This window comes from Coenobita brevimanus, chromosome 26, assembly GCF_032717465.1.
Source record: "Coenobita brevimanus isolate Jiangsu-jjx chromosome 26, ASM3271746v2, whole genome shotgun sequence".
Taxonomy (NCBI): Eukaryota; Metazoa; Arthropoda; class Malacostraca; order Decapoda; family Coenobitidae; genus Coenobita; species Coenobita brevimanus.
The window spans coordinates 45,556,094-45,579,339 of NC_136979.1; the positions used below are offsets into that span (position 1 = coordinate 45,556,094).

General features: G+C 42.3%; 1 protein-coding gene and 1 non-coding gene across 3 annotated transcripts in view; both read left to right on the forward strand.

Annotated features, from left to right (window-relative positions):
* LOC145394209 (ornithine decarboxylase-like) overlaps positions 1-23,246 on the forward strand; it is a 96,814-nt gene that overhangs the window by 21,917 nt on the left and 51,651 nt on the right. For both annotated transcript variants that reach the window (XM_080268199.1, XM_080268200.1), the window contains exons 2-4: positions 1,842-1,984; positions 6,256-6,444; positions 22,708-22,804. In XM_080268199.1, coding sequence (XP_080124325.1) covers positions 6,352-6,444; positions 22,708-22,804 — 190 coding nt within the window. In that variant the 5' untranslated portion in view covers positions 1,842-1,984; positions 6,256-6,351. The remainder of the gene's footprint in view (positions 1-1,841; positions 1,985-6,255; positions 6,445-22,707; positions 22,805-23,246) is intronic.
* Positions 17,583-17,701, forward strand: LOC145394219 (5S ribosomal RNA). The gene has a single exon (XR_013896326.1). It is a non-coding gene; the product is annotated as a 5S ribosomal RNA (ribosomal RNA).

Sequence of the window (23,246 nt, forward strand, 5' to 3'; positions counted from 1 at the left end):
AAATGTACTGATATAAGATATAAAAGTGAAAGTGTATAAATTACTACTCAAGATGTAAGGAAAGCCCCAGGACCAGATGGGTACTGATGGGATGCAGAGAACGACTGGCAGATAAGATTCACGTTTTAATTGTGTGTTCTCTGGAAGAAGGGAAATTGCCTCGGGAATGGAAGAGGGCCAATGTGGTACCAATTTATAAGGGAGGAAACAAGGAAGAAACCCTGAACTATAGACCAGTGTCCCTTACCAGCATGGTCGCAAAATTGTGCAAGAGAATCCTGAAAGACAGATGGATAAAATATCTGGAGGAGATGAACATTTTGGCTGAAAGTCAGTTTGGATTCAGAAGTGGAAGGTCATGAGTTTCCAACTTGTTGAGCATTTACTCAAGAGTGATTGACGTGCTACAAGAGAGAGATGATTGGGTTGATTGTGTGTACTGTATTTATATTTGGAGAAAACCTCTGACAAGGTACCCCTCAAGTGACTAATGTGGAAATTGGAGCACATAGGAGGACTGATGGGAAACCTCCTGGAGTGGATGAGAGACTTCTTGTGAGACAGACAAATGAGGACAGTAATAAAGGACAGGATGTCTGGATGGAGGGAATAACTAGTGGTCCCACACGGCTCGGTGTTAGTGCCAGTAATGTTCTTGATTTACGTAAATGATATGGTAGATAGAGTGAACAGTTATGCAAGTCTGTTTGCTGATGATGCAAAGATCTTGAGGAAAGTAGAAGTTGAGGAAGACTGTTAAATGCTGCAGGAGGACCAGGATAGGATTGATGATTGGAGCTAGATGTGAGGAATGAAATTCAACACAAAAAAATGTAAAATATTGGAAATGGGTAAAAGCACCAAGAGGCTATCACTGAATTATTTGATGGGTAATGAAGTAATCACAAAAGCGAGAGAAGAGAAAGCTGTGGGAGTGCTGGTCCAGGAGAGTTTGTCACCTGAAAGACACATTAACAAGACAGTTAGAGAGATATATAGTCTCTTGACATTTAATTACATGGATGAGGAGATGAAAAAAATTAATAGTGGCCATGATCTGCCCCAGGTTGGAATATGCTGCAGGAGTGTGGTCCCCACACAAAAAGAAAGATGTAAACAAGACTGAGAGAATACAAAAACAGCAACCAAGATGGTCCCTAAGGCTTGGCAGATCTGTAGTACAGAGAGAGGCTGGAAAAGCTGGATCTGCTTTCCTTAGAAGAAAGCAGAGAGAAGGGTAACATGATTGCAGTGTTCAGGGCCATGGGGGGAGTATGGTAGATAAAATTTGATAGAAAAAAAACTTTGTATGGGATGGGAGAGTAAGAAGAGGACACGGAATGAAACTGAAGAAGCCAAGGTGCTTGAAGGATATCAAGAAATATAGTTTTCCATATAGATGCATAGACCTGTGGAATAGCCTGGACAAAGAGATCGTCCAGTCTAAAAACTTAAATGTGTTCAAAGCAAAATTTGACTTTCTGAGAAACGGAGATGGGACCCCATGAGCGTAGCTCATTGCCTGTATATCACAACTAGGTAAATACACACACACACACACACACACACACTATCCATGCATGCATGCACATTTGTTGCAGGTTTGTAATTTCACATTTTTGTTGAAGGTTTGTAATTTCAGGATGTTTTAAGTGCAGACAAGTGGGTGAGCTGCATTGCATCATGTGGTCCAACTTATCCATTGTATGATCTGGAGTGGGTGACCTGTTCATTTTAATCAGGTCTCTAAATCAAAGAAATCAGGTTAAGGTGGTTTTTAGTGGAATATTTGAGAAACAAGATTTTCAAAAGCTCTGAAACAAAGCTTTCTACCCCTGCAGGGACGATACTCGGGCTCCCGTCTGGACCAGTGCACCTTCATTCTCTACGGGGGCAACTGGAGGTTCACACTTAACGGTTTGCCGCCGTGGTACTGAGGTTTGTCCTTGGCTTCCACTCTGAGGCTTACAAGGCCCTAACGAAGGTGAGTTTGGTTGTCAGACCTCAATTTGTAACTTCCCTTCTTGGGATGAATATGGTACTGTAGAAGTGTACTTGTTGCAGGGTAGTGACTTTAGAATTACTTGCCCAGTTTCTTAATCGCTCATTTTTATGACTGTTTAACATTAAATCTTTGTTAATTTGATAATGGTTATTTCACTGGAATTAACTTTTTTTTCTCTCTAATGAATAGAGTATGCATTCATCAGTAACTGTTTGATATCAAATGCATATTTTAAAAAAAATAACATGGTTGTGCTTGTATGTTTGTGTATACTTGTCTCCCTTCCTACATACCTACCTATATATATATAGTATACTATGTACTGTATATATATATATATATATATATATATATATATATATATATTCATTCATTCATTCATTCATTTTCATTCTTCATCAATCCTACATTGCCCCATGAGGAGCACAGGAACCCAGGGCATGGCAAGTTGGTCCTGACATTTAAGATAAGAGTGATCAACCTCACTCATCCCAGAGTGGCATTATGTGAGCAGTAAACCCCAACCATCCCATGGATATAAACCTTCTCTGGCTCAATCTGACTGGAGTGCCGTAATTACCCACTAAACCACCAGGCACCAAAATTTGATTATACGGTTACCACTCAGTATAGTATGGTTTCCTGGTGTACAGGAAACCATTTGGCTTGTCACTCAGTGTAGAGTCACCCACAGGCAGAAGGAAGAGGTATATTATATATATATATATATATATATATATATATATATACACAGCAGTGGTGGGCGCAAACGAAGAAGGACCTTGCGCAAGTGCAATGCGCAATCCACAGTTCACTACTTTGCGCAAGCGCAAATGCGCAATCTGACAAATATTTAGCTTGCGCAATGTCGCAAAGCACTAGCACAAACCATTTGCATATATTTGTGGGAATTACTATAAAATATTGAGATTTTAAATAAAATAATATACTTACCTACTTACTTTTATTTGTTATTATTATTATCTATTATTTGTAATTTGCTCAAGTGCGCAATCTAATATTTAGCTTGCGCATTGTCGCTAAACGCTAGCGCAAACCATTTGCATATATTTGTGGGAATTACTGTAAAATAGTGAGATATTTAAATAAATTAGCATACTTTCTTTATTTTTATTCTATCTATCTATTGTCAGATGCTTTAATCCCGTAAGGGGTGGCCACTGGCCACAAACAAGTAACAAATCGCCTCCATGTCACTCTGTCCCCCACCATTTCACTGCCATGCTCCCAGCTCACATCCCCCTCTCTCATATACTTCTCCACTCCAACCCTCCATCACATCCTTGGCCTCCCCCTCCTTCTCCCCCCTCCACATCACTCTCATACACTCTCCTTATCAGTCTCTCTCTCTCCATCCTCTCCGTATGACCAAACCACCTCAGTTTGCTTCTCCTGACGCTTCCTATCACATCCACATCCACACCACAACGATCCTTCACTTCTTATTTGTCAGTCTGTCTCTCCATGTAACTCAGCGTGCTCCTCTCAGATAACTCATTTACTTTGGAGGGGAATTGGTATTACAGTACTGTCATGTAGTAACTTTTTCACTTGTGGAAGTTCAAACAGAGGAGTGAGTGGGCTGCGAAGTGGAGGTACAGGGAAACAAAGGCTGTGATGTTGCCAGTTTTACTTTTATCTGCATTGTTGCAGGACGTTTTGTTTAATAGTTTATTACAGATATACAGCAGCACGTGTAATTTCTTACAAAAGTCATTAAAACATGTTATTTAAATCAAATATCCACAGCCTAAGAAATTATTAGGCTGTGGATATTTGTTGAGAGGAGGGAGGAAGAGATCAGTAGGGCGGAAGTAGTGGAAGTGATGAAGAAGATTAAGTTGGGAAGGGCCCCAGGAATTGATGGAGTGTGTGGTGAAATGCTTAGGTATGGGGGTGAGATTGTTGTGGAGTGGATATGGAAGTTGTGTAGATTGGCCTGGGAAGAGGGAAGGTTCCAGAGGACTGGAAATCAGGTATAATTGTTCCTTTATACAAAGGAAAAAGGGAGAGAGAAGTATGTGGTAACCATAGGGGTATTTGCCTTCTTAGTGTGACTGGTAAAATATGTTAGAATACTCATTGATAGGGTTAGGCATATGACAGAGGAGCTAGTTGGAGAAGAACAAGGGGGATTTAGGAAGGGAAAAGGGTGTGTAGATCAGATATTTGTTCTAAGATGTTTGGTGGAGAAGTATCTAGAGAAGGGAAGGAAAGTGTATGCTGCCTTCATGGACTTGGAGAAAGCTTATGACAGAAGAGATAGGCAAGGTATGTGGAAGGTATTAAGAATATATGGAGTGGAGGGGAAATTGTTGAGTGCTGTGAAGAGTATGTACGAGGAAGCTAGGGCTACAGTGCGAGTGGATGGTGAGCTGAGTGAGTTCTTTGATCTCAATGTGGAACTGAAACAGGGTTGTGTGATGTCTCCATGGCTGTTTAATATATACATGGATGGGGTTGTAAAGGAGGTGCAAGGTAGGGCAGTGGATGTGGGGGTGGCTCTAATGAATGAGGGTGAGATTTGGAAGATTCCGGTGCTGCTGTTTGCTGATGATACAGTATTGTTGAGTGAAGATGAATGGGAGTTGCAAGGTTTTGTGAATGAATTTGGGACAGTGTGTAGGAGGAGGAAGCTGAAAGTTAATGTAAACAAAGTAAAGTTATGGTGTTTGAGAGGAATGAAGTCACAGAGTGCACAGTGAGGTTGGATGGTGAGGATATGGAGAATGTGAGTGCATTCAAGTACTTGGTTCCGTGCTCTTACGCGTGAATGGGAGGAGGCATTGGCTGAATCAGTTATGAGGTGGCCTCTAGTCTTAGTGGACCCAGGTTCAAATCCCAGCTGGGGCAGGGAACAGTTTAAGGATTTGAATTTCATAAAGCAGACTTTACTGATCTACCAGACAACCTGCAGACATGTTGTATGAGTCATCCCTAGCATGTATTCAAAATGGACAGTGGATATTAGCACCGAAGTGGTGACATGTGGAGGTGTATGGTATGTAGAAGGACTGCTGGGCCTTGGGAGCAGGCTGTGAAGCTTATGCCCAGAGTCGGACACACACGCACACACACGAAAGAAAAGAAGAAAGCCTACATCTTGTGCCAAAAATATCTCCTCTTCTTTATGTCATTACTAATTGATGCAGCAACCTACAGACCTGGGGATACTTTAATCTGCAAGAAGAAGAGTTGTTGAGTAATATGGTTTTTAATTTGGTTCCCTAACTACTATAGTTTCTGAGATATTAAGGTTTGAAAACAGGCTGTTTACGGAAAATTTTCGGAAATGACAGAAGAATGGCACTATTAATAGCCTGTTGTGGAGGGGTTAAAGTGTTCTCTCCATCTGATCACATTATTCTCACATCTCCACTAACACTACCATACACCAGTCCTGTATGAGACAGCCCTAGCATGTATTCAGTATGGATGGTGGGTGTTAGCGCCGAAGTGGTGACATGATGAGATGTAAGAGGACTACTGGGACTTGGGAATAGGCCCTGAAACCTTTGCCCAGAGTCAGACATGTTAAAAAAAAAAAAAAACTTTCACTCCCCAACTACCTTCATGATCTCCCTGTCTAACTTTCATTGCCTCTTTTCAGAACATTAAATACATTCCCTCCGATTTACACTCAGATTCCATACAGATTCTTCATCCGCTCTTCATACTCTCTCACAAATCTTTTCCTTTCTCTCTTCATCTCTTCATAAAATTCTTTCAACTTCTTCCATGCTTCTGCTTCCCATCTACATGTACTCACCATATGCTCTCTTCTTTTGTGCCATGGCTTGTATCATGTCATCATTTCACCATGCTGTTCCATGCGCCCCTTTCTTCTCTTCACCCCACACATCACCTCACATGCTGCACAGATATCTTCTCTGAATATCTTACACACACCTTCCACCTCCCCCATCTGCTCAAAATATTACTTACCCAGCCTCTCCTCCACTTCTCTTGTATATTCTGCCCCCCCCCCCCTTTTTTTTTTTTTCAACCTTTGTATGGACTACTCCCTCCTGCCTTTCTATTCTTTTATTTATCCACCGCATTTGTTCCTTCACTTTCACCACCACCAAATGATGATCAGAAAGTCCACTCCCCCAGTCTCTGTGATACTGTGAATTACAGGAAATTTAATTACAGTACTGTATATGTTAAACAGATCAGTTCTTTATTGTGTTGATTTTTGATCCTATGAATTATTTAATTACCAACAGGCTGATACACATTTCCGTGGAGGTTACAAGAACCACAAGAGAACTTCTTAAGATAATTCCATCGTCAGACCTTGGAAAGTCATTACATAAGCAGTCATGAAACTGGAATGCAATTTCTTTGCTGGGTCTGCCCGCATTTTGAATGAGGAGACAGTCATGGATGTCATCAAGGAACTGGCCCAGGAACCAGTAAGTATTTTTGATGCTTAAGTATGTGTGTGTGTGTAAGGTAGGGTTCCCCACCATCTGCTTATGTAAAGAAGAGTGGCTTTCAGGTGTCTGTGTTGAGAGACAAGTTAAATGGTTTCTTAAAGCCCAGGAAACTATATACTGCACTGTATTTGGTAGTAACTATATATACAAATGAATTCATGGTGGTTTAATGGGTCAAAATACTTCAGTTAAATATTACCATGACAGGTTAACACCTAACAAGCGTTTAGGATGTATTGCTAATATAATGCCATTCACGAATAAGTGACTGGTGACACATACTTTAAATACTAAGACAAAATAGCTTAGTCCTAGGCACCTATGCTCCTGATTGTGCAGTAATGGATGTTAGATGTATACAGTATTTGAATAGCCTAACTACAGAAGGTGTTAAAGTGCCATTCTTCAATTTTTAATAAATGGCAAGAGTAGAACACTGGTAAGCATCAATTAATTTGTTGATGTACTGTGCAAAGAAAGAATATAATGTTTGAGAAGAGTATGCGGCAGGGCAGAAGAGCAAGTTTTGGAAAGGCAGGTGGTGCTGATGAGGTAGATGCACAAACAGTATTATGAAACAAGGAGGTAGCAGTCCCCTCCCCCCCAGCATCATTGCCTTATCATATCATTTAGCACCTGTTCAAATGAGAACCATGGCTGGATGGCACTTCACTTTGCTCAAAACCAACTGTTTATGAGTCAGTGCAGGAGTAAGTGCTTCACAGCTCGATTGTTTGTTCCTGCAAACAATGGGAACAATAATTAGGAGTCAAAACACCCCTGTAAAATATTTCAGTCATCATGAAACTGAAATGGGCCATCTATAACCCAGTTGCTTCCATCTTGCCAAGTTTCTTTGAAACCCTTTTTCCAGTTTTGGCAGCCACACACACACACACACACACACACACACACAGTTAGAAGACACCAGGGAGTTAATCAGACGTTGCATGTGTGGCGGCAAGGTACTGTACTATACTGTTTTGGATGGTGAGGTGGGAGTGAATGGTGCACGTTTTCTCTGTTAGTGGCGCTGTGGTGGAATCAGCTGACTGAGAGCACGCATGGTTTAAAATTGCACACACAAAAAATTTGTTGATGGGTGGATGAAAAAATTCATTAAAGCAAATTTTGGTGTTCTAAGTTTAGGTGAGTGAAGGGTTGTAAAACACAATTTTCGTTAAATTGAATTTTCATTGTGTGATCCTTCGTAAAGTAGGGGTCGCCTGTATGTGCTATGGTCCGTCTATTTTATGAAGAGCGTTTGGGCATTGTCCCTCTTGGGGAGTCCCCGTCCCACAGTGTTGCCATACTTTGTACTGGGCAACTTAATCGGATTAGAAACAAGGCGCTAATGACAACTCTGGCTCTCTCTCTCTCTCTCTCTCTCTCTCTCTCTCTCTGCATATAGAAATTGCATTTTTTATAGATTTATTTCTATAAAAAGTCTATACACTTTTATGAATTTTTAGAATTTGAGGAAAAGCCTCCAGACTGACTGTATGTCTGTCTTGTTGCGCTCTTATTCATTCCCTTTCTCCATGACCTTTCCCCCTACATTTTGTTTCTGTCTGTCTGTCTGTCTGTCTGTCTCTCTCTCTCTAACATTATTTTTTATTATGACTGTGATTTTCTCCTTAGTGTGAGGTTTATTTGTGCTTTATAATTTCGATTTATTTTCCACACCACCTTTGAAGTTGAGGAAAAGCCTCCTGACTGTCTTGTTGTGCCCCTATTCAATTTCCACCACATTCCCTCCCTCCCTCCCTCTGTCTTGCCTTTTCTCCCTTATCTCCGGCCTCTCCAACCTTCCTCCCTTGCTGTCCGCCTATTCCCCTTATCTCCATTTCCTTTCCCTCCTCTCTCTCTCTCTCTCTGTTACTGTCTGTCTGTCAACATTATGTTTTTCTTATGAATGTGATACTTTCTATAAAGTATGATGTTTTATTTGTTTTCTATACAGTAAGACCTCACTATAACGGACTAATTGGGGCGCAAGCCATTCCGAAAAACGCGAAATTCCGATAAAAGCGACATCCGGACTTCCTCCTGCTAACCCGGACTTTTTCCGATATATCAGACATCAGTCCAGATCTCATGAACAGTTTTTGAACTGTTTTGACTACCACTTCAGTACTGTACTGTTATAACTTCACTACATTAATCAAATGGTATAGTACAGTACCCTCGCATCCAGCACGGTAATATTGTCATGCATGGGTCACGTGTTGGACTAACAATAGAGCTTATGGAGAAAAATGAATTATGTCAGCAACCCTCGGAAAAGTCACCCTAAATACTTACCATATACGTATACATATATTGGTACTATTGTAATTATAATAAATGGTACTGTGCTATGAATGATAACTAACCTTTTAGGATAGTGTTGGTGGGCTTGCTGAGAATGGAAGGTGGTATCTGAGGCTGTAGGTAGTCCTGCTGGGTCCCTGGAGGATGGCTGCTGGCGTCACTAGTGGATAATGGCTGTTGCTCCTCCTCAACCTCCCTCATAAATTCTTCGAAATCAAACCTCCCTCATAAATCCTTCGAAATCACACTCAGAATCACTATCTTCGTCCACAGCCATGGAAGGTCCTGCTTCTGCCTGTCCTAGCACTGTAATCCTCGGCAAAGTGCATGCTTCTCACACTGTTGCCAGAGCCCCGTCTCGTGACTGTGGAAAGTGATCGCTGTCGCTGACTCGGTAGAGAATAAGGAGAAGCAACTTTGTTTATAAACTGGTACGCACGCCGATGAGAAGGGTTTCAAAATGATTGATATTTATTCTAAAATATTAATATGTATTCAGTGTCAGGCTAAATGTTCAATGCTGTAGTACGATACATTCTCTGTCGAGTCGCCTGGGTTTTGGTCACACTGTTTTCCCCGTCGTATGTCGGCAGGAATCCATCCAGATGAATTCCAAATGCCCATGGTATCGTCGGCAATTTTACCACGTTACCGTTCCGATTTACCATCGTATCCTCGGCAAACCTGGTATGAAGTGCCGTGTGATAGCCTTCGGCTGCCAGGATCTTGTCTTAGTTTTTTATTATGATCACATTGGCTTCATTCATGTCGTAGGCCTTGGCAATGTCAACTTTCCTCTCCCCTTTCTTCTTCCTCTCAATGCTTTCTAGCTTGGTGGCCTGAGGGAGGTGCCGACGCTTCTTGGGGTTCTCAGAAGGCTTCCTAGGCATCATGAGCAGGGTAAAATGCAGTAACAGGGGCAGAAAGTGCAGCAAGAAAATAGCACCTTCCAATGCAATTATGCGACTGAGTGGTGCTGTGGCGGGAGAAATGTAAACAAAACATCACGTGACACCAGAAGCGTTTTTAATTGGGCGGCATCACGATCACGTCACGATAGCGGGCGGGGAAGGCTACTTGATCAGAAGTTTTTCATTGGCTATCATCATCATGGGAATGTCCAGTATGACCGTGTTGGACTGGGGGAGATCGTGCTAGAGTGAACTCTGCGGATTTCGCCCACTTCTCGGAGCTCTGTGCGTGTTATGCTAACACACTCGTGTTGCAGTAATTAAATCATATTAAATAATACTGATTAATTGCTCTCCGTGCTGGACCCGAATCGTGCTGGACTAACGCGTGTAGGACGCGAGGGTACTGTATATATAATAATACTGTACTGTACAGTGATAAACATGTCTTTTATTTACCTCATTGTACCACGTTGAGTACACCGCTTCCCGTCCGGTCAGCGAATCTAAGCAAACGTTGGGTCTGGTTAGTACTTGGATGGGTGACCGTCTGGGAACACCAGATGCTGTTGGCATAACGTTCTCCCTACGTGTCAAGTGGGGTTGGTGGAGGATTAGTGCCCCTCCCTGTAAAACAATTAACTCTAAGCCCTTGACCACCCTGTTTGGGATACATGGCATCTGGCAATGAATGAATGAATGAATGGTGAACATACCTGAAGTGGTCAGGCAGTCCGAACTGCTTCTGGCTTTATCGGACTTTTTCCGATATATAGGAATTTAGTCCAGTAGCTCCTCAAGTCTGATAAAAGCAAATTCTGGTCTATTGAAGTCCGTTATATTGAGGTTTTACTGTAATTTCGACTACTTTCCACACCACCTTTGAGATAAAAGTCAAGGCGCGTTTTTTTATATATATATATATATATATATATATATATAGGTTTTCCCCAGGAGGCCTAATCAACAGCTTTTGAGGGAACAGTTATAGGTCCTCTGTTTGCCTTCTCTTCTAAAAAATACTTATTTACGTTGTAAATAAGTTCTTTTTCTCTGCCGTGGAGCACACGAGAGCGAGTAGCAGGAGTAAGAGCATCCATCTCAGGTGGCGGCCAGAGTGGAAATGACCTGGATTAACACGGTCACTCTACCCTTACAAGCTTGGCAACATTGGAAAGCAACGTTGCCAAGTGTTGTGGTATTTATAAAAAGTATTTGTTGTTAAAAGAAAAAAAAGAGGCATTTATAATACTATACAGCCTTATTAAAGAATTAATTATATATATACTGTAAATGAACTTCATTTAGAAGTAGTAAATACCTAACATGAGACAGACAGGTGTACACGTTTGGCAGAGAGGCGGCCTAGGAAATTCCCAAGAGGGACAATGCCCAAACTATCTATGTATCTATAACCCGACGCCCTAATCCCGCAAAGGGTGGCCGCAGACAAAATGCCTCCAAGTCACTCTGTCACCCACCATTTGACTACCCTCCCCCCAACTCACCCCCCCCTCCCTCATATACCTCTCAACTCCATCCCTCCACCTCATCCTCGGTCTACCCCTCCCTCTCCCTCCCTCCACCTCACCTACATACACCCTCTTAGTCAGTCTTTCATTCTCCATTCTCTCCACATGTCCAAACCACCTCAGTGTATTTCTCCTAATCTTCTCAACCACATCCACATCTACCCCACAACGTTCCTTCACTTCTTCCTTCGTCAACCTGTCCCTCCACGTCACTCCACATGCTCCTCTCAAGTAACTCATGCCCAAACGCTCTTCATAAAATAGGCAGACCATAGGAAATTCAATCCTACACGTATCAAAAAAGGAGAAGGACCTAGGAATGATTATTAATATCAGATTATCTCTGGCTGACCTCATCAATTAGAAAGTATGAAACATGTACACACCGCATGCAAATATGAGAGTAGCATTTCCATATATAAATGACGACATGCTGAGAAAGATAATCACATTACATACTAGGTCAACCCTGGAGTGTGCATCAGTAGTATAAATTCCTTATCTCAAACAGCACATAGATAAGATTGAAAAGATACCAAGCGCCACTACGAGATGGGCATCTAGCTTAGGGGATCCAAACCATGAAGAAAGACTAGAAAAATTAAACCTACCAACATTACAAGAGAGAAGGAAAAGAGGAGACATGATTATGCTGTATAAATGGATCACAAGAAAATAGAAAATAGACATAAATTAGTATATAACCTAGGGGGAAGCAACAGCAAGAGGACACTGCATAAAAAGAGAGACGATAAAGATGAAGGAAATTCAGTTTCCCAAGTAGAGAAATTGATCAGTGGAATGCACTACCGAATGAAATGGTGTATGCCAAAATTATTCATAAAGATATGTATGATTGGTTCAAAACATGGGATAGTACAAGCTGGGCACATTCCTGTAAAGATATAATTAGTTTAGAACACACACATATACACACACACACCATTCCTGTAAAGATATAATTGGTTTAGAACACACACACACACAATGTGGACAAGTGTCATGTAATCAAGTTTGGTCTCTATCTATCTATCTATTGCTAGACACCACAATCCCGCAAAGGGTGGCCACTTGACACTGAGTTAGTTGTTTTACAGGGAGGGGCACCAACCCTCCACCAACCCACTTGTTGACACGTAGGGAGCATGTATGGTTTGGTTATATGGTTACCACCCAGCATTGTAAATTGTTTCTTGGCTTACAGGAAACCATTTGGCTTGTCACTCAATGTAAAGCCACCTGTAAAGGAAAGAAAAGGAATAAGAAGTGACAGGAAAGATAGGAGAAATAGGAAGAGAGGAGGGCAGGCACAGAAAAAGAATGATAAAAGCTTAGGAAGTAGGCAGCACTACATCAAGTGAGTGGATGATGGTCGCCACCACCTGCCACAAATCAAGTTTGGTAAAAGTGGAAAAAGACCTGATTGGGATTATACGTTAGGAAATAAAACCCTACACACATCAGAAAGAGAGAAGGATCTAGGTGTGATTATCAATAACAGACTATCTCCGGCTGACCACATCAGTGAGAAGGTACGGAACATGTATACACTGCTTGCAAATATGAGAATAGCATTCACATACATAAATGAAGACATGCTAAGAAGGATAATAACATCATTCATCAGACCAACCCTGGAGTATGCATCAGTAGTCTGGAGTCCTCATCTCAAAAAACACATAGACAAGATTGAAAAAGTTCAAAGGGCCACTACAAGATGGGTACCAAGCTTAAGGGATCTAAGCTATGAAGAAAGACTAAATAAACTGAATCTACCAACACTACAGGAGAGAAGGAAAAGAGGTGACATGATAATGCTATATAAATTCAAACAGAGCAATTGATCAGTGGAATGCATTACTGAATGAAATAGTGTGTGCCAAAACAATTCACAAATTTAAGGATATGTATGATAAATATGGTTTAAGACACGGGACAGTATGAGCTTGACTCTTTCTTGTAAAGATACAATTAGGTAAGAACACACACACACACACACACACACAAATATGTTACAGTAAATACTTTTCCACTGAAGTAATGGTGATTGTACTTGTAGCCCCATCAGCACCATGTCTAATCCATCTCTGCCTGTGGCTCCTTCATTATAATGGCTTTTTCAGTGTATTTTTTGTACTGTCATAGACTTTATTCATTTCAGACCAAACCATTGCATAGTGATAGGGTTATATTAGAGTGATACAGTGGTTAGCCCAAATTCTTGTTACCATACTCAGAATTGCCAGTCATAAAGTACATGGAGAAATTTCCTCATTTAGTTTTATCAACTCATTGAGCCACTATAGTTTTAATAAGTTGGTTTTTAGGTAGCAGTACAGGTATCCTTTGCTTAACGATAATTCACTCGGCAGTAAGTTGCCTTAATTTTATATATGTATATATATATATATACAGTAATCACTCCAATATCCGACGTAATAGAGCCATAGGTAGGTCCGGATATTGGTTCTGTCCGGATATTAGGCCCCAGCTTATGGACTTGTACTTATGGACCCTAACTCAGAGAAACACCTATACAACTCGCTCTGGACATGCATAGCACCTATTTAAGACCCAAATCACACCAATAAGGCACATAAATGACTGAAATAAATGCAAAAGAAACATAAAATGAGGGTTTAGAAGTATGTTCATACATTAATAAACATTCTGGTAATTATGGACCCTAACCTATCTAACTCAGAAAAACACCTTCCTACTGCACATGCATAGCTACTAACACCCTATTCACACCAATAAAGGACATTAAAGAGTGAAATGAGGTAAGTATAGTATGGAAAACAGTACAGTATGAAACATTCTGCCTACTTACAGCGAGTCCCTGGCCACCTCGATGAATAACCGCCTCCTCTCGGACTCTGACAGTAAGAAGGATTTCCTGAAGCACTTGCAGTACACTGTTCCTGAAGTCTTGCACTGAACTTAGTCAATCACACACAGAAGTCCGTTCTCTTCACAGTGTGCACTCTTGTCTAAAATATGCTCCATTGTAACTTACTAAGTGTTGCACTTTAACTTTTCCCATTCTTATAATTTTCCAACGCCAATACAAACAAGTCTATTTACGTTAAATTTTTTTTCTATTGAATCTTTTCTCTCTCAACTGTAAATCCTTAACACAACACACTGTTTTTTTCACTGCACAACACTCAAAATTCCCGTGTGGTCTAGTGGAGAAGTTCTTGCTGTTTATTCACTGTCAGAGTCCGAGAGTATCACTGGCAGGTGACCTAGGGGTGCATCGCTGGGTCGTGGTGATGACGTACCCACTGCAGACGACTCTGAAGACAGCCGCAAACTCATGTCGAGCGGTGACTCCACCGTGGCTGATGTGCTGGGCTGTGGCTCGGAGCATGAGGGCCTGTCTTGGGGAGGCAACGGAGTGGAGCCAGGGCTGGGCACAGCGGGGGTCACGGGCCTGAAAAAACTGTCAATGGTTGATTGACACAATGACTGACGATTCTGACGATTGATGATGTGCTGCCTGAAAGCACGCACTTCCTCCACAAGTCCCAAGGGCCCCATCTCCTTGTCGCAGTCCGGGTGTTCCAGGTAGTTTAGGACGAACTCTAGATGTTCCCGGAGTGCGCTCAGCTTGGGGATGGCTGGAGTATGGAGTAGTGTCCTGCTGAGATGAGTCCGCATCATCGTCGCCTTCTTCGTCGGAATCTTCAAGTTCGGTACTGACACCTGCAACTGAAGACGCGATCTCGATATCAGACAATGTCTGATTCCCAGGATCGCCCTCGTCGTCGTCCAACCACTCACGAACATCGTCCACATCTACATCGTCGCCGTGCGTACGTAGCCGTGCATGGAAGTCATCCACGTCAAATCCTAGAAAATCGTACTCCACATCCGTTCCGAGAAGCAGACGAGACCAACCATTTTCCAGAGTGTTCACAGGGACTTCCTTCCATGCACTAGCCCAGTTGTACAGCACAGACTTGATGTTGTAGCGGCGAAGGTTTTCCAAAGTCCGCTTGCCTCGTGTGTCCCGTCCCTTCCTGCGCTCGTCCTCGTCCTCGAGAACAACCATCACCTCATCCAGGAACTTCCGACGGTATAGGCGCTTTGTTGCCACGATCACTCCTTGGTCCATTGGTTGGATGAGAGCAGTCGTATTAGGTGGCAGAAACATGCACCTAATACGGCCATTTTCAGCAACCAAGTCCTTGTCACACGGGTGGGCAGGTGCATTGTCGAGGAGAAGGAGGGCCTTTACCTGGTCGCACGGGATTCCCAGTGTCTTCGTCTGGTAATGGATGACCTCCTTGACGAAGTGACGGTGAAACCGGTCTTTGAAGATCACAGCTGTGAACCATGCCTTCAAAGAATGGTACCAGACGACAGGAAGGACATCCATCACCCCACGAAGAGACCGAGGCTGCTTTGCGCGGCCAACAACAATGGGCTTAAGCTGGTGCATGCCGTTAGCACTGGCACAACACAAAGCAGATATCCGTTCCTTGGAGAGCTTGCGGCCAGGTACACGCTTCTCCAACTCCTCGGCTAGAGTGTTCATTGGCAGCGAGCGATAGAATAGGCCAGTTTCGTCTGCGTTGTAGACTTGACCAAGAGTTAGGCCCTCCCTGTCGATCAAGCCCTTCACCTTGTGCCGAAACTCGTCAACTCCATCCTCGTTAGCGTCCAATGCTTCGCCATGTGCTTTACGGTTGGTAAGGCCATGCCGTAACTTGAACGCAAAGAGCCAACCCTCAGATGCCTTGAAGTGTAGGGCGTCGTGAAGCCTGGCGAACTTCTCAGCAGCAGCCTTCAGTTCCGTTCCACGTACCTTCACACCAGCAGCACATTGTTGTCGATACCAAATCAACGTGGATCGGTCGATTTCTGCAAACTCGGGGGTAAACATAACCTTCCTTTGCACGTTGCGTTTGCTTCTCGATGAGAAGTCAGCCGTATACTGCATGAGTTTGTCTCGGGATCTCTTGATATCGAACAAAGCAGACCGGGCCAGGTTGAACTCGCGGAGAATGCGGGAAGAAGACCACCCCGCATCTACTTTCTCCAATATCTCCCGCTTCTTCTCCAGACTCAACACCACTCTCTTCCTTTTCTCAGGTCGCGGGGCCATCATCACACACACTAAGAGGAGGCCCGAGAGCAGCAGGAGGACCTACAGCAGGTAAGGCACCACCACAAAAGCGATCACGTGGGCAACCATAATGACGAGCGTGCACTCGTGGCGAGAGACAGGCGGAAAGTGGGGAGGATGCACCGGTGCTCTATCGAACGTCGGAGGAATGATGCGCCACAACAATGCTCTCCCGCGCCGCGCGCGGCAAGTTCAAATTACGGGCGGGATTTTTTTTTTTTCCTTTTTTTTTTGTGTGTGTGTGGGGGGGGGGTCGGACCATTTTGGGAATATTGGATCCCAGGACGATTATGTCCGGGTAGTGGGGATGTTCGGATATTGGGCGTCCGGATATTAGAGTGATGACTATATATATATATATATATATATATATATATATATATATTGTACGTCCTCACCCAGTTTATAAATTTAAGCAATAGCTTTGAGGGAAAGTAAAAATTCCTACAGCAAACATGCATTGCAGACAGTGAAATATTATAGTGAAATAAAATTAAAATTGGGGTTATTAACCCCTAGCTGCAGGGGGATGGTGATATATGACGCGAAATTGGTGGGCCGGGGACATCGGGTGTTGGATATAATCGCCAGTGTTTTCATGTCACATTTTAAAGTGACTGCCACTTGACCTCATCACCAAAGGGTGGGGATAGACTCCCACCACCCGAGGCAAGCATACCTCAGCCATATCTATGACTGCCAGGTGTAGGATGATGTTTTCTTAAACTTCATGGCTGATTACGATCCTGCCTCACGTGGACCTCTTGCCATATCCACTCCTACAATGCCTCATTCCAAGGATATTAGGGAAGAGCTCAGTGATAGTGTCATAAGGTGTGCCTTGGATAGAACTGTGTCTAGTTTATCTAGTAATGGAGAAGTTATCACGTTGAGAGCGAAACCAAAATCGGAGCTGTGTGCACGCACGGATACATTTTGTCTCGCGTGTCAAGAATAATTTATCTTGACGTGACTACCTACAGACCTGGGGATGCTTTTATTTTGCAAGAATAGGAGTTGGTGAGTAGTATGGTTTTTAATTTGCTTCCCTAACTGCTATACTTTTAGAGATATTAAGTTTTGAAAACAAGAAATTTTGGGGCAAATTGGCCATACCGAGAGGCTACCGCAGTATAAATAGTCCGGTGTCTAGGGGTTAAAGAATTGTAGTCTCAGCTGTGTAATAGTTGTAGTTACGAGTTATATGGTGTACAATACATGCAGAACGGCCATGCCACGTTGAGTACACCGCTTCCCGTCCGATCAGCGAAGTTAAGCAACGTTGGGTCTGGTTAGTACTTGGATGGGTGACCGCTTGGGAACACCAGATGCTGTTGGCATCCCTACGTGTCAAGTGGGGTTGGTGGAGGATTAGTGTCCCTCCCTGTAAAACAATTAACTCTAAGCCCTTGACCACCCCGTTTGGGACACATGGCGTCTGGCAATGGATGGATGGATGGAACATGTGTCAAGATAAATTACTTTGATTTCAATGATCAATGCTGTATAATGTATGTAATGATACATACAGTGCTGTCTGAACGATAACATTGTTCTATGCTTGATAATCTGTCTAATGGTATATAATTTTTATGTCTTATCATTATCACAGTTTTCTGTGCATGATAATCTGTTTACTGATAATGTAGTCTTTGGTGTGTGTGTGTGTGTGTGTATATATATATATATATTTATATATATATATATATATATATATATATATATATATATATATATATATATATATATATATATATATATATATATATATATATATATATATATATTTATGTATGTATGTATGTTTGTATGTATGTGTGTGTGTGTGTGTATTTTAAGATATGTAGATTCCTCAGGTTATGTTCTCTGCTTGATCATTTGTCGCCGGTGGTTCATAGTGGCAGCATGTGTTTTAGGTGGTTTTGAACCTTATTTAGCCTGGTTTTGGACTTGGGTTAGGTACAAATATCCCACAAAAGGTTATCTTGGGATCTCTGGTAATGTATCCCCATCAGACCCATGTTATAACTCCATTGCCTAATGATAATTTGCTGAACAATAGGTTTTGAGGCAATGCTTTTTCATCATTAACCCCTAAAGGTCAGTCCCTGTTCTGGAACGTGTTTCAATGGGATGTTGGTCTCTGTTCCAGAACGTTTAGACAGTGTTACGTTCTCAGCCACTGTTCTACAGTAAATAATCATAGGACATTGGACATCTGTCTGTCTATTCCCAGATGCTTTAATCCCTTATATAGGGTGGCCACAAACAAATTGCCTCCACGTCACCCTGTCCCCTGCCATTTCACTGCCCTGCTCCCAATTCACATCCCCCTCTTTCATATACCTCTCCACTCCATCCCTCCATCTCATCCTTGGCCTTCCTCTCCCTCTCTCCTCCTCCACTTCACTCTCATGCACTCTCCTTGTCAGTCTCTCTCTCTCCATCCTCTCCACATGGCCAAACCACCTCAATCTGTTTCTCCTAAAGCTTCCTATCACATTCAAATCCACACCACAATGCTTCATCACATCCTCATTTGTCAGTCTGTTTCTCCATGTGACTCCACAGGCTCCTTTCAAATAACTCATTTCCACTGCTCTCACTCCAACAACGTCCAAGCTTCACTTCTATCCGGTAGAGTTGGTATTACAATACCATCATGTAATAACTTTTTCACTTCCATGCTCACTTCCCTGTTTCTTATCACTGCCTTCAAGGAACCAGCAACCTTTCTTCCTTGTTGTACCCTTTCCAGCACTTCACCCTGCAAACTTCCATCCTTACTCATCACACAATCCAAGTACACAACTTAAACGTACTCACATTTTCCATTTCCTCATCATCCAGCCTCACTGTACATTCACTGACTTCACCTCTCTCAAAGACCATAACTTTACTGTTCCCTACATTCACCTTAAGTTTCCATTTCTTACACAGTCTCCCATATTCATCCATCAAGCCTTGCAGCTCCCCTTCATTTTCACTTAACAACACAGTATCATCTGCAAACGACAATACAGGGAGTTTCCAAACACTGTCTTCTCTCATTAGGGCCACTCCAGCATCCACTGCCCTACCTTGTATCTCTTTTATAACCCCAGCCATATACAGATTGAACAGCCATGGAGACATGACACATCGCTGTTTCAACCCAACCTTCTAATAGAAAAACTCACTCAGTTCACTATCCACACACACTGCAGCCTTAGCACCCTCATGCATACTCTTCACAGCATTCAACAACTTCCCATCTGCTCCATACATTCTTAATACTTTCCACAATCCTTGTCTATCCACCTTGTCGTATGCTTTCTCTAAATCCATGAAAGCCGCATAAAACGTCTTTCCCTTCTCTAGAAACTTTTCCACTAAAGATCTAAGAATGAATATCTGATGTACACAACCTCTTCCCTTTCTAAAACCTCCCTGTTCTTCTCCAACTAATTCCTCTGTTCTTTCCCTATCTCTGTCAGTAAGTATCCTACCGAATACTTTTCCTATTACACTAAGAAGACAAATGCCTCTATGATTACCACACATTTCTTTTTCCCCTTTTTCTTTGTACAAGGGAATAATTATACCTGACTTCCAATCATCCAGTACTTTACCTTCCTCCCAGGCCAATCTGCACATCTTCCACATCCATTCTACTACTATCTCTCCCCAGTGCTTCAGCATTTCACCACATACTCCATCAATTCCTGGGGCTTTCCACATTTTAACTTTTTTCATTGCTTCCACAACTTCCATCCTACTGATTTCTTCCTGTCTTCTCACCTCCCTCCTCCTCCCAGCCACTTATACTCACATTCCTTTCATTCCGTGTGTTCAGCAATTCCTTAAAGTGTTCTCTCCATCTGCTCACTTTTTCTCCCTTCTCCACTAGTGATCAACCATTTTTCTCTTTCACTCCCCGACTGACTTCATTGCCACCCTGTCTGACTCTCTTTACCTCTTTCCAGAACATTTTTACATTCCCTCCACTTTACACTCAAATTCCTTCCAAACTCCTCATCCACTTTCTTCTTACTCTGTCTTACTAATCTTTTCACTTCTCTCTTCCTCTCTACGAATAGCTCTCTCTTCCATCTCTCAACTTCTTCCACTCCCCTATTTCTCATCCATTCATTATATGCTTTTTTCTTTTGTGCCACAGCCTGTCTCACCTCCTCATTCCACCATGCTGTTCCTTGCACCCCCTTTCATCTTCTCTTCACCCCACACACCACCTCACATGCTGCATAGATTTCTTCTGTGAATGTCTTGCACACACCTTCCACGTCCCCCATCTGCTCCAGTTCATATTTACCCAATTGTTCCTCCACTTCTCTCTTATATTCTGCCATTTTCTCATCCTCTTGTAACCTTTCCACTCTCCTTGCATCTGCTCCTTCCTCTCATCCTTCCCTTCTTTTATTTCTCCATTTTACTTGGTCCTTGATTCTGACCATAACCAAGTGGTGGTCAGGAAGTCCACTCCCTCATCCTTTATATGCTCTTGCATTCATTACACATCTTCGCATTCTTTCATCCACACATACATAATCAGTCGTTGCCTTCCGTTCATTCAATGTACCACCCACCCTTCTCATTACTTGCCATGTATACCTGTGGATCATTTTGTTCCAGAAGAGGGTATTGGCTATCACCAACCCCCACCCGGCACAAATGTCCACTAAATCTCTGCCATTCTCATCTATCTCAGCAGGCACACCCCACTTACCAACTACTCCATCCACCTTCACATTCCCTACTTTACCATTCATATCACCAATCAAAAACACTCTCTCATTCCTTTCAGACTTTTCCATGCACACTTCCACATTTGTCCAGAACTCCTCTCTCTCTGCTTGCACGATCTTGCTTTGGTGCATAGACGCACACAATCATCCACATTAATTTTGTAGTCCAACTTTCAGTCTTACCCACACAGTCCTTGAGCCAATTGATCCATACTCTCTTATGTTTTTCTTCCATCTGTTACTCACAACAATACACACTCCTTTTACCCTGTCATTCTTACCTACTCCTGCACATATACCCCATCCATACTCCCATTCTCTCACACTCACTTCTCCACTTAGTTTCAGTTAACCCACATATATCCACTTTCACACCCTCAATCACGTGGACAACCTTTCTCTCTTTCACCTCATAATTTGCACCCCGTACATTCCACGTCGCCATCCAGATCATGTCCTTTGTTCAGTTCTTAGTTGTCATCTTTTGGTCAGCCCTGGTCTGAGGCTTCTTGTTCGAATTTTTAGTTAGTTGTTTTCCGGGGAGGGGCACTAAACCTCCACCAACCCACTTGCTGTCACGTAGGGAAGACGTGTCGGTTGGTTATAAGGTTACCACCCAGCATTGTAAATGATTTCCTGGTTTACAGGAAATCATTTTGCTTGCCACCTGATGTAGAGCTACCCTAAAACCAGGGTACCACTACACTAAGTGGGTGGACGATGGGCGCCCCCACCTACTGTTGGAACACCACTCATTTTAAAGCTAAAGTATTGTACTTTTCTTGGTATAAAGATTTTTATTATTTGTTTAACCCCCGCCACACTAATTCTTATCGACCTGATTTCATTTCCTGAGTCATTGTTTTAACTTTATATTTTATTATTAAATTGATTTTTGTCATCAGATGTGTTTCAGAGCTCAGACACTTCATCACCCTCATCTTTTTGTAATTTACGCCTCTTGGGTGAGTGTGAGGGCACTGATAAGTCGCCAACACTGTGGGACGTAGACTGGCTTGAATCCACCATTGCTCGGCTACAAATGAGAACTGAATTATGAAATACAGTATGCGTTATTTGGCAGCTGCAATTTGGGAGGGTTTGGGAACAGCCCTGGTGGTGTATAGAGAGACTTAACGTTCCCATGGAAATCACCGACGCTTCCTCTTGCTTGAAATTATGGCATGGAGACCCATCTCCTCATATGAGGCGATCAGCGTGGCCAGTGTTGGCCTACATATCTGAATTACTAAGTATGCTTTTTTTGGCAACTGCGATAAGGCAGGGCTTGGCAACACCTCTGATGGCATAGAGGGAGAGTCAACATTCCCATGGAAACCACTGTCGATTCCTCGTGTTTGAAATTATGGCATGGAGACCTGTTGCATCATATGAGGTGATGAGTGCAGCAGGGGTTAATAAATCACCTATTTTTTGTGGAAAATGCCCACTCCTGACGGTTGATTTTATAAACAGTGCCCAACTCCAATGGGTTAAGTAGAACATACCTGTACAGTACAGTATACTGTATCATTGTTATGTCTGACATGAAAAGTTGTTTAAGCTTTATTGTATTTGCAATTTCTTTCATTGCTTTCCAGGGGAGAGAAGATCCATTTTTTGTTTTGGATGCTGGTGATGTTGTGCAGAAGATAAAAGTTTGGAAGCTGAAGATGCCTCGAGTAAAGCCCTTCTATGGTGAGTTTCTTTTTTTTTTTTTTTTTTTTTTTTCCCCCACAATTTATGATAATGCAACAATGTATTGGTAAAGAGAAGTACAATGAATGTTTGAGAACAAGAGGGAGATTGAGAACAAGAGGGAGATATGTAAGGATTAGGTAGCCTGGAGCAGTTTCAGTCATAACCATCCCATTTAAGGACTCCTAGGAGGGAGCAAGGTAGTGGAGATGATGATGATTTCTAAAAATATAGTAAAATTTTCTGACATTATGAATAAATTTTTTTTTTTCACATTAGTGAACAGGATTTTTGCATTGTGGTCCAGAGCTCTGTTAAAAAATGTGATTTGCATGGTGTGAGAGTAAGTTTAGAAGAACTCTATGATGTGTGGTGAATGGAGAGAGATTTTCATTGATGTCGAGTTGAATTACCTTGGTGTAATAAAGAAGTGGTATTTGTG